Source organism: Rhipicephalus microplus, chromosome 3 (genome assembly GCF_043290135.1).
Source record: "Rhipicephalus microplus isolate Deutch F79 chromosome 3, USDA_Rmic, whole genome shotgun sequence".
Classification (NCBI taxonomy): Eukaryota; Metazoa; Arthropoda; class Arachnida; order Ixodida; family Ixodidae; genus Rhipicephalus; species Rhipicephalus microplus.
The window spans coordinates 183,792,019-183,806,470 of NC_134702.1; the positions used below are offsets into that span (position 1 = coordinate 183,792,019).

General features: G+C 44.2%; 1 protein-coding gene across 1 annotated transcript in view; it reads left to right on the forward strand.

The window, feature by feature from the left end:
* The first annotated feature begins 1,266 nt into the window (after positions 1–1,266).
* LOC142803444 (uncharacterized) overlaps positions 1,267–14,452 on the forward strand; it is a 104,472-nt gene continuing 91,286 nt past the window's right edge. The window contains exon 1 of the mRNA XM_075888563.1: positions 1,267–1,401. Coding sequence (XP_075744678.1) covers positions 1,299–1,401 — 103 coding nt within the window. The 5' untranslated portion in view covers positions 1,267–1,298. The remainder of the gene's footprint in view (positions 1,402–14,452) is intronic.

Here is a 14,452-nt window from a genome sequence, read left to right on the forward strand (position 1 = left end):
TCTCTACAAGCTGAACTCGATAACTTACTTCATTGGTGTCATTATTGCGAAATGGTTCAAAACAATGAAAATTCAAGCCTTTGAGAATTTCTAGAACGAATGCAACTTGTACAACTTAGTTTCTTTATAGTCAGCACTCAGAAAGTGTAACATCTTACCATTACCTGGGCTTCTTCATAGCTAGCACTGTCTCCTGCACAATACACACAAAACACAACATTCAAGGCTAGCATATCTCCGGGTTACCTTCGAAGGAACTTCTGTCTTGGTCTATCTTCACTAAATTTATTATAACTACATACCACGCATATCAATCTTCAAATGAAATATGCTTCATTTGTTTGGTAGCATGATCAGGTAACATTATCTCACATGTTAGAATTGTCCAAAATTGTGCAGCTCGTTTCGTTTCAATTTCGCTGATTACCATCGATAAGCTAGTCACCCCAATGAAGGTCATCTCTAAACCTGATCCTTTTAGCTTCCCGCTGAAAGTACAGTCCCATTTGTCTGCTTAATAAATTATCATGTCAGTCTGATCCTTTATTACGAATTATTCAAACCTGTTAAGCAAAAAGGTCACAGTCCCGCATTGCCACACAGTAACACATGCCCAATGAAATTTCTGAAGGGATTCCACTGATTTAAATTCCCTGTCTTCATATTAGGCAACCATCCTTGACACCAAAACTTTAAGCATATCATTAAAGCCATTTTCATCTAATTACGACGTCTTATGTTTTATCCAACTGTTACTTCATTTTGCCTAATGCCTTAACCTTCTAATATTACTAAGTATATTACTAATTCCTTACTTTTAGTTACATTTTAGAGTTTGTTAGTTGTACTCATTAATCTGCCACAACCAGTTGTTCTGTTTGTGTGATATCTGCTTTGTATTCCTTTTTTATTGTGGTACAGTGCCCATTCCCCTCTAAAAGATACTGTGTACCCTGAGGGTAAAATAATAAAAAATATGTAAACTGTTTTTCATGTCCATGATCAGCTGCCTGAATAAACAAAAGCGCGCGTGGCTGCATCTATCATACTCACAGCTACTGCGTACTTTCCTTTGACACTGTCATTTCAGCGTTGCCTCGCGCCATTCAAATAACGACGCCGGCTCTTCATAGCATTCACACACACGCACAATAAACAAACACGATATCAACGCGCACACGCGAGCTGTTCAGCCGACAGCGAACGCTGGAGTATCAACCCGGCCAAGCCTTCAGCTTATAACTGAGCAAAGAGACGGGCGTCGTGTTTTTCTCACGGCGGCCTACCTGTGAGCCAAGATGCTCACTGAAATCGTTCTCATTTGCGCAGCAGGGATGAAAATGCCTGCACCAGTGACAGCGCTAAAAGCTAAAACAGTGCGTTTGTGTGGTGGTCATCTGAGTGAGTATATGTTATCAAGGCTGCCATTTTTTTCCGTACACATTTGGAGAAATAGTATACAAAAAAGTTGCACTTGTTTTTGGAAAAGGATAACGCACTAGCTTATTCCCTCACATTTTTGTGATAGTGCATATATAAAATAAATAATAAAGCCTTGACATGAAGTGGTGACTCCGAGTAAATGAAGAACACAGTTTTCCGCGTGATCACCAAAGAGTTGAAGTTTTGGCGCAGTTTTGCAGGTAGTAAACGCTTTCTTTGTAGTTCAGCAGTTTAAACTGATAGCAGCAATTCTTTACGTTGCTGCAGTGCTCACCGTGTTTTTCGCCTGTACGTGTTTTGGCAAAGGAGCATGGCGTAGGGCTGTGCTCTTTAGATTTCAGAAAATCGTCCCTGAGAGTTCCTTTCAATTGTTTGTTTGAAATGCGGGTCACGTTTGAGAGCCGGCTGTCGTAAGCTGCCGTAGCCGCGTGACGTAACGCTCCATATGTGGCATATTGAGCCTGCGTTAACGCCAAGAAGTCTTGTTCTTGTTCACCTGTTATACGTTACGCATATCCACTATAGGAGATAGGCCAAGAATCAAGTTGTTTTAAAATTTATTGTTCAAATATATTGTTCAGATTCAAAATGATTGAGATATAATGGAAAGATTACCGATGATCTAGGAAAGTGTGGTGCTTGATCAAATGCATACAAATATTTAAATAAAGAACAAATTTATTCGTAGAATAGAGAAATAATCGAATTTTTACGCATATAAATTCGTAGACACGTTAGGATAACAAAACAGATTAATTAGTCAACCAATTAGTTTCATCAATATAGTCCCGGACAGCCGCGCATACTTTCGCATTAGAGAACCCTGAAATGAAAGCTTCAAAATAAAATGACCGGCACAGATAAGTTCATACCAATACTACGTGAAGGTATCTCTAAAAGCGTTTTTCGTAATGTGTTAAACAACCTGCAGGTCAAAAAGAAATGATCTAGTGTTTCAAGTTCATCACAGAACGCGCACAGAGGCGAAGGTGCCTGAGCAGACTTGTGTTTATAGAAATTTCAATGTGGTACATGGCAGCGCAGCCTTGTGATAGCTACTTCTTGTTTAGGAGTGCAGCAAAAGTTTCTTCGCCAGGGATATAATAAATGGCGATATTCTGTTGAGTTAGTTTGTTCTATACACTTAGGACTATTATAAGCGTGCGTCTGCGGAATCGAGAAGCGGTCACATAAGCAGCTTATGGACAGTGTGGTAGAATCGGTTCGCTAATTAGCGACTTAGCTAAGTAATATGCTATTTCATTTAGGAATAAGCCTTTATGTCAAGGCACCCAAACTAATCGGATTTTTCTCAAATGCACAGGCGCTGGTGCATGGAACGCCTTTGTTACTTGATTATCAGTCCCGACAGAAAGTGCCGCACAGGCAGATAAGGAATCTGTTATTATTACAGCTGATGTAATTGCTGCAGTCTTCTTGCTGTTGTTGTTTAAGTGTCTCGATGATGATGAGTAAGCACCGTCAACAAGAACATTAATAGCAAAAAAGCGACTTGTGTGCCTCGCATGATGCAAGAAAAGCCATGCATAAAAATTGTAAAATAAAAAAGAAGAAAGAGTGACATATGAGGTTAAAGAACGGGAAAGTAGGAGAATCGAGACAAAGAAAAGCTACATAAAGAAGTAGAAAAAAATAAATGCATATAAAGTATGAAAAAGCAGCAAAAAGATGGAAAAGAAAAAATGACAGAAAATGACAGAAACTGAACAGCAGAAAAGCAGGCTGCCCAGATGTGCAGTTTCTTTTAGGCTTGGTACTCCTAGTGGGATGACAAGAGCCTACTGTGTGGTTTTGGGGCGTCAAACCCCACATATCAATCAAGAGCCTACTGTGAGATGGTCAAGACATTGACGAAGGCAGCAGTCGACGTGTTCAAGGCAAAAACTTGAACAACTAAACACCTACCTTTGAATGCCGCTAATGCGATCATAATAACGGATTCCCTGTCAGTATGTACGTCGATTACGGCGTCAACAGAATCGATGGCCTTAAAGACGCTCCTTATGCTAGTTCCTCCTCAGCTGCAGCTACTGAAATTAGTATGGGTACCCGGTCATTGCTGCTTAGAAGTAAATGAAATCGCCAACTCTCTAGCACGAGCAGCATTGGAAGGGCCAGTACTATCAGTCCTTCCCGAAGTGGCCACTATAACGGCGACAAGATACAGAAAGCTTGCGCTCAGTGCAGACGCTATGGAAGCAATAATGTCAGCACCAGAATTTACTCACTTAGGATTTCCATGGAAAAGTCATTGGTGCCCTATAAAACAGTTGGAAACCATAATAACCAGATATCGACGTCGTGTCTCACCGTTAAATTTCTATTCACATAGGGCTGGTCTGGCGATATCACCACTATGCAACTTTTGTTCAGAATTGGAAACAATAGAGCACTATTTTTTATCATGTCGCCGATACAAATTGCTTAGGAAAACATTCTTAGCCCTCCCATTCGCTAGCCTGGGGTTGAATTTCACTATAGAAAACACACTTTCCTTCGGTGCTTACGATCTGGGCTTCAGCCACGAGAAAGTTTTCTACGCAGTTTGCAAGTACCTGAATGAAAGTAAAAGAATTAAGCTTTTAATTGCGTGATTATTAATCATGCAAAAAAAATAATTCCAACGAACACAAGAGCATTGTTTAACTATCCTGATTCTTATTCAAGGTAATGAATAGTTGTCTTATCTGCACGAGTGACAAGCAACTATTGCACTCCATTCAGTCTGACTAGGGTGTCTTTACTTTTTTCATTCTTTTTTCTGGTGGGTGGTTTCGATATTTAAAAAAAACTTACTTAATTAAGTCATCGATTCTTGGCCAATCCCCCTAAGTGGGTACGAGCCATGTCTGTGGATTCATCATCATCATCAACTAAAGACACACTACGTCACGCTGCAAGTGCCACATGCTTTAGATTGATATTAGGCGCTGGCTGTGGGTAATTTGAACATCGGCGGAATGCGTCCTGTTTTGCAAAGCATCCTCCGAAACTACACAGAAAAAATGTTTTCTGAAACCGAAGTAAAATTTTCTGGCAGCACTCTTCGCAGAAAATTTCTGTAAACCTATGTTGTCTGTTTTGAAGTTTTTTGTGGTCTCACTTCTTTTTATTTTAGTTTACATGAATTTTAGAGCGATTTTGTGCATGCACATTTTTCAGTTTTGTATTACGCCAAAAAGCTGTTTTTTTGTTTTCTTCTTTCAATAATCTTACAGCTCTTTTTTGTTTCTTTGTACAGAAATTGGTGCTGAATAACAAGTTTCTGTTTCCAGTCAAAATAACTGTTTCTCTTATTATCTAGTAAACTTTATTTGTTGCATTTTGTTTCTCTAACGGAAATGTTATGCATAAAAATTGGCTTTTATATCGCTTCACAAAGGCTTCCCACAACCGTAATAAGTAGTTGTTTCGTTTGTAGTTTCGTCATGCAAGAATACTTTCACTTAGCCCAAGGCAATGCCATAAAGACGAACAAATTGCGCTTCCACAATTCACAAACATTCCAAATTTTTTACAATATTTGCAATTTTACGTGCGAAGCCAGCATACGCGTGCGAGGCACACCACTGTGGATGGATTGCCAAACTAGGATCATCTGGTGTGCTAAACATCCACTGAGCTAGTACGCTAGGCGGACCTGTAAATGCCGCGGGAAAAAGAGAAACCGCAAATTTCAGGTCAGTTGCTGAACACGATAGCCCCTGGCCTACCACGGCTGTAATTATTACAATAGCGAATATGCGGGCCCTCTCGGCTAGAGTTTGCCGCTGGCGTCTGCGTCACTCACTTGATACGTCATATATATATATATATATATATATATATATATATATATATATATATATATATATATATATATATATATATGACGTATCAAGTGATGGTTAGTAGAGGTCGAGAAGGAAGAAGTGCAGGACGGAATAAACATGGCGTATGAGCCAGGCCACGTCACCCATTAATCATAGCGTCACACGAGTCGACAGGATGAAGACCTCCCACCCACCTCATCAGTGTCTCATCATCGACGCAGTTCTACACAAGACGCCCTGACCATACATCAACTACGGTATCATCTCCTAGCCGCACACAGCGACCAGCACCATGACAGAATCATCGACCAACCTTCCCATCCCCAAGTACACCGGAGCAGCGAACGATGGACCTGTACAGGACTGGTTCGACCTGTTCGAGTTCCACGCTACCACTGCATCTTGGTTGTAACGGGAAATGGTTTCGAATTTCAGCGACTACGTCACCGGTGAGGCGTTTAAATTTTACCTCACCCACATATTCCACAACAATGAGTCTTGGCAAAAGATAACCACATATTCGACAACAATGAGTCTTGGCAAAAGATAAAACAAGAATTGATTGTTTGGTTTAAAAAATACGATGATGACTACGACAAAGACTCGCTTGTAACCCACCATCCACAGACAACTGCACTTAGTCGTCAATTTTACAGGCAGTCATCAACCATTCGAACGCACAACAAGATTCGATCTCTGACAAAAGACGAAGTGGCACATGAGTTCAATGGCAGACGACAACGCGTATTTTGGGCAAAACACAGCCATCGAGCGCGCCTCCCTTCTGCACGAAAGTCGGCATTTGCGAAGTCATCGCTTCAGCATGTGACCCGAGACGTTGCCCAACCACCTGATACCGTTCACTCTTCGTCTGGCATACGTGGTCCACCACCTGCGTTTTCATCACACGGTTCTTCAAGCGCTCCTAACGCTCACCATTTGCCTTACAAGGACGCCGTACTTATGGTAGATGACCTGGCGCATCGGGAAAATACCCTGTCGAGCCATGCTCCTTCCACACGGGTTCATGCATCGCCATCTATTCCATACACACTCGACAGTTTGAGAAACACCGAAGGCTCTGACACATCGAACGTCGCACGCTGCAATGCGCAAGAGTCTCTTATAGTGAACAGGGTAGAAGAAGCTTCTGAAGAACTTTCTACCAATTCCGAAGCATCATTTTCATTGCCCGAAGTGCATGACAACAGCCCACAAACTACCAGCTGCCGACTGGGCCCCACATCAAGTTGTGAAGTAAACGAGCGCGATGTTCAAGAAGGGATCTCACCGCAATGCGTTCCACAGCAACATCAGCAATGCCAGCAAAAGCAAGTCCAAGAATCGCAGACACTTCAACGGATACACCGACAAGGACGACGACGCAAAGTCAGCCTCTTAAAACAAATTCAAGACGTCAGGCATCTTTGCGTAAGGAATTGGCGCCAGAAACGCATTTGGCATAAAATATCAAGACTGCGCCTAGGATTACAGCTCCGAAACCTCAGGAAACACCGAACAAGACAAGAAGTCACCAGTTCTACCACGCAAAGATTCAGACACCATCCCATTAGTTCACGACAACGGAGCCAACACCACAGAAAACTAGAAAAAGAGACTGAACGCTATAATTTGTACAATGCACGAACATAGACATAATTCCTCGAACTTCAGTTCATGAACACGCAGGCTGCAAGCACTACTTCTTTCTGTCTCAGCCGCGACACAGAATACAATACGTACGACAGAGGATACTGCGCATACGACATTCGACCTTAAAATGCTCCAAGGACTTTCAAGCTTGTTCGTGTCTCGCAGGTTTTTAAGTCACGTCATGGTCAGTGCAGTTTTGCAAGACGTGGTTACCTTCTCCAGAACCCCACAGCCAACCTCGCCCACCAGAACTTCCCCATTTACCGGGCTGCTGCACTCTTTTCTGAAGTTTTGCGAGTTTACGGAACACCACGGGGCCATGAAACCAATTGTGCATTTTGACATGTGTTACTTCTCGAACTATCCTTGTTTACTTTTTGTTGTGCGTAATTCATGCCTTCTTTCGGGGGGAGGGAGAATCGTGTTACGTATCAAGTGATGGTTAGTACAGGTCGAGAAGGAAGAAGTGCAGAACGGAATAAACATGGCGTATGAGCCAGGCCACGTCACCCATTCATCATAGCGTCACATATATATACGGAATAAAGGCAAATTCAGAAAAAGACTCCGGTGTGCGGAATTGAATGTTGGACCAGTGAAGTGTGAGTACAAGGCGTTGACCACTGAGCCATGAAGGAACACCTCTTTCAACATTCAAACAACAAGCTATTCATATCTACCACTTACCGCTAGTGAGGATCATCTCGGGATGCACTATCAAGTTTTCAGCATTACCAGCAAGATGGCGCAATGAGCGGGCGTCACCACATCGTCACTACGAGGCCGCGCGCGCTGTCATTTCCCACGCGTACTTGCACCGCGGAGAGGGAGCAGGTGAACGCTAACGTGCACGTTTATCTGGCGGTGGGAACAATCGTACCTCTTGGCCGGCTTTGGGCTTCCACCGGAACGATGTTGTTGTAGTTACCGGGCGCACAAAGGTCTCGGCAATCGTTCCTCAGTCTCCATTTGCAAAAAAGACGCGCTTTTTTGACACAGCAAAGTAACCACTGAGACGCTTATTCGCGTTCATCTGTACCTGTGAGCACGCTCCGTGCGGCACTTGTGCGCGAGAAACGTGGGCATATTTTCATTTGCATGCCATTGTGCGCGTGACCTTGAAATTTATGGCTTTCGCGTTCATTTATTAAATTCGTGGCGAAAATGTGACTTTTTGTTGAATGATATCAACAACTACACCAGCGGCAAGATGCTTGCAACCTCAAATAAATAACACTACGAAAACAGACACGCTTCAGTGGACTACTGTGTCATAATAAAAGACATGAACGCGTTTATTCAAGCGTAAGAACCGCCACTTTTAAATAGCCAGCTTCAAAATATTAACAACAGCATCAATTTTGTCCTTGTATATGCAAATAAGCCATATATATATATATATATATATTGCCACGTTCCATTTCCAAAGTTTTGTTATCGTCCAAAAACACTACACGATTCTCAGCGCAAACCGCGCCTGCAGTTTTTGAGAAGCTTCCGGACTGTAGTAGATCATTTCGATAAGATCACGCCCACTCTGTGAACGGTACAGATTATTCTGGAACCTACGCCACCGCCAGCGATAACGCTAGAACATTCGACGGCAAGAGTATAAATGCCGACGTGCTTCGCCGCTTGTCAGTTGTTGATTGAAGGCCGACGCTCCGTTCGCCGCTATCAGTGCAAGACTGCTATCTGTGCAAGACTGCTGCTGTAATTGGACTTTTCGTTTACCGGGCACCGGTTCGCCCATATAAACAGTTAAACCCCAACACGAAGTCTCCTGTCTTCGGCCACGTCACGACCATGTGACATCTGGTGGAGGTGCTAGGTAGAACCGGCGTTGACATGGTCGCCGTGGTGGACGTCAACGTCTTGGTTTTCTGTGCCTTGTCCAGTAAAAGCCCGTACTCCGGTGGCAGACCTTGTTGCCTGCGGCTAACTCGCTGCTCGTTGCTTGCGTCGGTGTCTTCACGACGTGGGCTGGGTTCACGGCTTGACGGAGGCTACGGTATGTCTATTTCACCTTGGAAGATGCTGCTCAGACCTGGTTCGAGAATCAAGAGCGAAGCCTCACAACGTGGAACGCCTTTCGCGCCAGGTTCCTTACCACTTTCGCAAGTGTGGTGCGCAAGGAGAAGGCCGCAGCTCTCCTCGAAACCCGCATGCAGATGCCGAATGAAAACGTGGCGCTATTCACGGAAGATATGATTAAACTTTTCCGCCACGATGACTCCGACATGTCCGAGGAGAAGAAAGTTCGTCTACTTGTGCGAGGAGTAAAGCAGGAACTCTTCGCGGGCTGATCAGAAACCCGCCAAAGACGGTCGCCGAATTTATTTCAGAAGCATCTACGATAGAGAATACGCTCGAGGTGCGCACGCGGCAATATAACCGTTGCTTCTCGTCTACAAGCTACGCCGGCATTCAAGCGCTAAGAACCACTGACTTGCGTCAAATGATCCACGCGATCGTGCAAGAGGAGCTGCGAAAATTACTTCCTTCAGCGCAGCCTCACGTGGAATCCATCGCGGACGTCGTACGCCAGGAGATCCAGCAGTCGCTGGGCGTTCCTCAGCCTCAAGAGCCGCAGCTGCAAGTCATGAGCTATGCTGCTGCAGCACGCCGCCACGCCCCTCCTCCACGCGCACGCCAAAACGCCGACCCATCGCACTTCCGTCGCCAAACGCCACCGCCGCCACCACCCCCACTGAAGCCCTACCATTCGCCAGCGGGCCAGCGCAGTGCGCCGAAGAAAACTGACGTTTGGCGCACCCCTGACCACCGCCCACTGTGCTACCGCTGCGGCGAGGCCGGGCACACTTACCGCCGTTGCCAGTACCGACAGATGGGACAGCGTGGCTTCGCCGTCAATGCACCACGTCCGCAGCCAGGGGAATGGCCACGTAACATCGCCGACTACCTGACGGGTACTAAATAGACACCACGAAGTCCTTCCCGTTCGCCGTCGCCCAGCCGCCGAATGTCACCGCACCCCCTGCAGTACTCTGGCCCAACGCGGTGCCGCTCTCCTAGCCCGTATCTGGGAAACTAAGGGCAGCAGCCGATGGAGGTGCGGTTGCTGCGCGACGAACTACCGAAGATCCTCCAACGAAGATGACGCCGTGACGGAGCTTTCCGAACACGACAGCAACCAGGCAAAGCCCTGACGGCGAAAGGTCACTTACCGAAGGTGGCCTGACGACGCAACATGGAAGCAGCGAAACAAGCCGACGCAGCCGTGACCCGACGCCACGCCCTAACTGTAATTCGAGACGGCGAACTAGCGACCTCGACGTTCTTATCGACGGCCACAGTGTGACTGCTCTCGTCGATACTGGAGCCGACTATTCTGTCATCAGTTGCTTGTTCGCCGCGAAGTAAAGAAAGTTAGGACAGCTTGGAAAGGCCCTGAAATCCGCATAGCCGGAGGTCATCTCGTAACGCCTGCAGGAATCTGCACAGCGAGAGTCACCATTGACGGCCGTATTTATCCTACAGACTTCGTAGTCCTACAGCGTTGCTCGAGAGATGTCATCCTTGGCATGGACTTCTTATGCCTCCATGGTGCTGCCATCAACAGAAAAACAAAGTCGATAACGCTATCCACAGAAGAAGCACTACCGCCGCGCACGCCGTCAGGACACCATGCCTTGAATGTGCTAGAAGAACAAGTCACGATTCCGCCTCGCTCAAGCGTCATTATTTCAGTCGGCGCTCCTAAATCACCTGACTTGGAAGGCGTCGTTGAAGGCAGTCAGCATCTGTTGTTCACCCGAAATATTTGCGTCGCAAGAGGAATTGCAGAGCTACGGGGAGGCAAAGCAACGGTTAAGCTCACAAATTTCAGCAATGAGTACAAACATGTGAACAAAGTAACAATATTCGCATACATCGAATAAATTGTCGAAGCCACCAGTGCTTTCGCCCTCGCCGATTCTGCGGAACTTGCTCAGAGGAACCAAGCCCCTCCCAAAGCTGTCGACGTCAATCCCAGACTTCCGAACAGTAAGCAAGAACAGCTCAAGGCCCTGCTCCTGCAATACGAAGATTGCTTTTCGTCATCATCAAAAATTCAGCAGACTCCAATCACGAAACATCGCATTATAACCGAAGAAAATTTCAGACCACTCCGTCAAAGTCCGTACAGGGTTTCGACGCTAGAACGTGAGGCCATGAAGAGACAAGTCAATGAAATGTTGCGGGATGACATTATCCAGCCGTCCAAGAGTCCCCCGTGGTGTTAGTGAAGAAAATGAATGGGACCCTACGTTTTTGCGTCGATTATCGCCGCCTGAACAAAACTTAGGATACGGAACGTGGCAATATATATATATATATATATATATATATTGTCAAGCAGATCCTCTGTGAGCTGTCACAACATGGTTTATTTCGACGTTCCGGCCTAAAGTCTGGCCTTCATTGGGATATATATATATATATATATATATATATATGTGTGTGTGTGTGTGTGTGTCTGTGTGTGACGCTGGAAATTGGAGACACGCCGTGGTCTACATGCCATGCATTCATTCTAATCCACACACACACACACACACACACACACACACATATATATATATATATATATATATATATATATATATATATATATATATAAGATCTAACAGACAGTAATTCCAAGGAATGTACAGGGGAAGTTATAACTCATGTAATATAAATAAAAGAAAAAAGTGGGTCAAAAAATAACCAGCCGTGAGCAGGAATCGCACCTACGACCTTCGAATAACGCGTTCAATGCTTTCGAAGGTCGTAGGTTCAATTCCTGCTCACAGCTGGTTACTTTTTCACGCACTTTTCTTTCTTTTTATTTACATTACATTGGTTCTAATACCTTTCCCTGTACATTTCTTGGCATTACCGTCTGTTACATCTCATTAATATTGTGTCATAACACGGAAAAAAACGAGCCCTTAGGTATACACTTTTTTACCATATATATATATATATATATATATATTGCTCTTTCTGTATGGTTTGAGTGCTGCAGTTGCCCTGAAAGCTACTGATAACGGGTTTTGTATACGTCAGGCTGGTGCATGACTATGCGGAATTCGGCGCACTGAGAGCAACAATGAGCTTATTCGTAAGGTGCTCAAAAAACCTTCACATTAGCTTTTTAAAGTCTGCCGTCTGCAATCAGTGACAAATAATGACCCAACATAGATTGATGTGGGGTTTAACGTCCCAAAAACACTATATGATTGAGAGAGACGCCGTAGTGGAGGTCTCCGGAAATTTCGACCACTAGGGGTTCTTTAACGTGCACCCAAATCTGAGCACACGGGCCTATAACATTTCCACCTCCATAGGAAATGCAGCCGCCACAGCCGGGATTCGATCGCGTGACCTGCGGGTATGACCCAACATCTAGATGAGTGTTCATTTCTAGAATATATCTGTGTGGCTTACACAATGTGAGGTAGTGCAGTGTAACGAGGTTGAAAGAAACATTGCTGTTCATACAAGAAGTTTTCGCAGAACAATGTACACAAAAGCACAAATGCACATATACAAAGTGAAAGCTGGTTATTTCATATTTCGCAGGAACGGAAGAAATATCTTCATCTACGAAATGCCGACTTATCTGCAGCACCAAGAAAAAAATAATCAAGTCTCTATTACACTCACGCAAAACCACTTTCTGGATGTATGCGCAAATCCGGTACTCATTTTACATAATAGTAGTGTAAACAATCAGAACAAAATGGACAGTGCTTCCACAAATCAAGGTCATGTGCGCTTATCTCAATTGGCCTTTCACTCCATCAGAATACCTCTTGGGGAAATTCGATTCTTGTATCACCTTTAAAACATCCCAGCGTCTACTCTTCTCCTTCCGTAAGGTTGCTTGATCAACAATAAATACGTCAATATCCTACAAAAACTACAAAAATCACAATTATGTTTACCTTTGTGTGAACTCCTAGTAGTGTCGCCTCTGAAGTTTGAGTGAGATTCGCAAAAAATGTAGAAAAAAGTGGCTAAAATAGCTATTTGCCTTCAAAATTCACCAAAAACGTCGTCACTTTATGCATGCGTAGCGCGCCTCGTAAGAAAAATTGTTAATTATGTATCGCCCCGAAGAGTACACCACAATTCATAACCCTTAAAATATATGGAGATTTTCGTAACGTGACTAGCATCCCTCGCTACACTATAGAAGGAATTAGTTTTTATGCAGTCGCGTCACCCGCTTCAGCATACAAGCACTGAGAAAAGCCACACCTGCACGAGCCGCGTTTTTGAACGCTAGGGCCTGATAACAAAAGTTTGTTGTGGTTTCAGTTGTAGTGAATACAGGACCAAGCATTCGCTAGAACAAAAGCGGTGTTCCTGCAGATTTAGAAAATTTAGTTGCGGTTAAATTGCGTCTGCACTAAATTAACAGCTTAGACGTATTTGACAATGAAAATAAAGTACAAAGTACTACGTAACAACTGCGATTCGCGTAACCGCGCTGTCTGTGGTAATTTTTACGCTGCACATTTTGCTCGGTGCTTTTTCTGAAGGCTGTCTCAAAAAGCCGACGTCATCGTGGTACGGCAAGTATGGTAATTAAAACTAGAAACAATAGATACCACATGAGGGTGCAGTACAGTAGTGAAGAAGTCGAAAAGCTATTCAGAACAGTTAGAGCACTGGTTGAAACACGTAGAATATCTGTCATCTTGCCATTACAGACGTGAAGCATTAAAGAAAAACACTGAGTTCTTAAAACACTTGAATAACTTAGTATAACGCCACCGCCTCGCGACACATGGAATTAGCCCGCTGACCTCAGTTTTGCCTGGAGATTGCTGGCAGACGCACCAGTGCCTCCTGAATGTACTGGAATAGAGGATATTCTCGTGAGAAAGAGTTGAGACATGCTGAATTGTGCATGAAATGCGCCTCATACTAATGGGTATAAAGCTAATATAAATTAAAAAATGTCGTCATTCATTTGTTTTGAAAGTAGTATATAAAGCATAGGTCTACCTGTGCCAAAGCATCACGTTCACTGGGCTACCTCCACCGCAACTTGAGAAATTCCCCTACTGATATTCGAAAACTAGCCTTTCTTACCTTTATTCTGCCAATATAAGAATTCGCTTCAGCAATTTGGTCTCCTCATCAAAACTACTTGATTATTATGGTAGAAAGGATTCAAAATAGAGGTGTCCGCTTCATATCACGAAACTACGACATCACTTAAAACATAACGCAAATTAAATCAGACCTTCAGCTGCCGTCATTGGATAGCCGTCGCAACATTGCTCTTCTCTGTCTGTTCCAGAAATATATTACCCCTAATAAACGAACGCGGCTTCAGCTTCAAACACCTCACTCTTTTTCACGCAGATTGCATAATTAGTTCAGGTTCATGCGCATATACGGGTCAACTAATGCATTCAATTCATCACCGCTGCCTCGGGCCGTTCGTCTTTGGAATGACCTCCCTGATTGCATGGCCTCCATATCTAATCCCGATACATTTCGCCGTCAGCTACTCACTC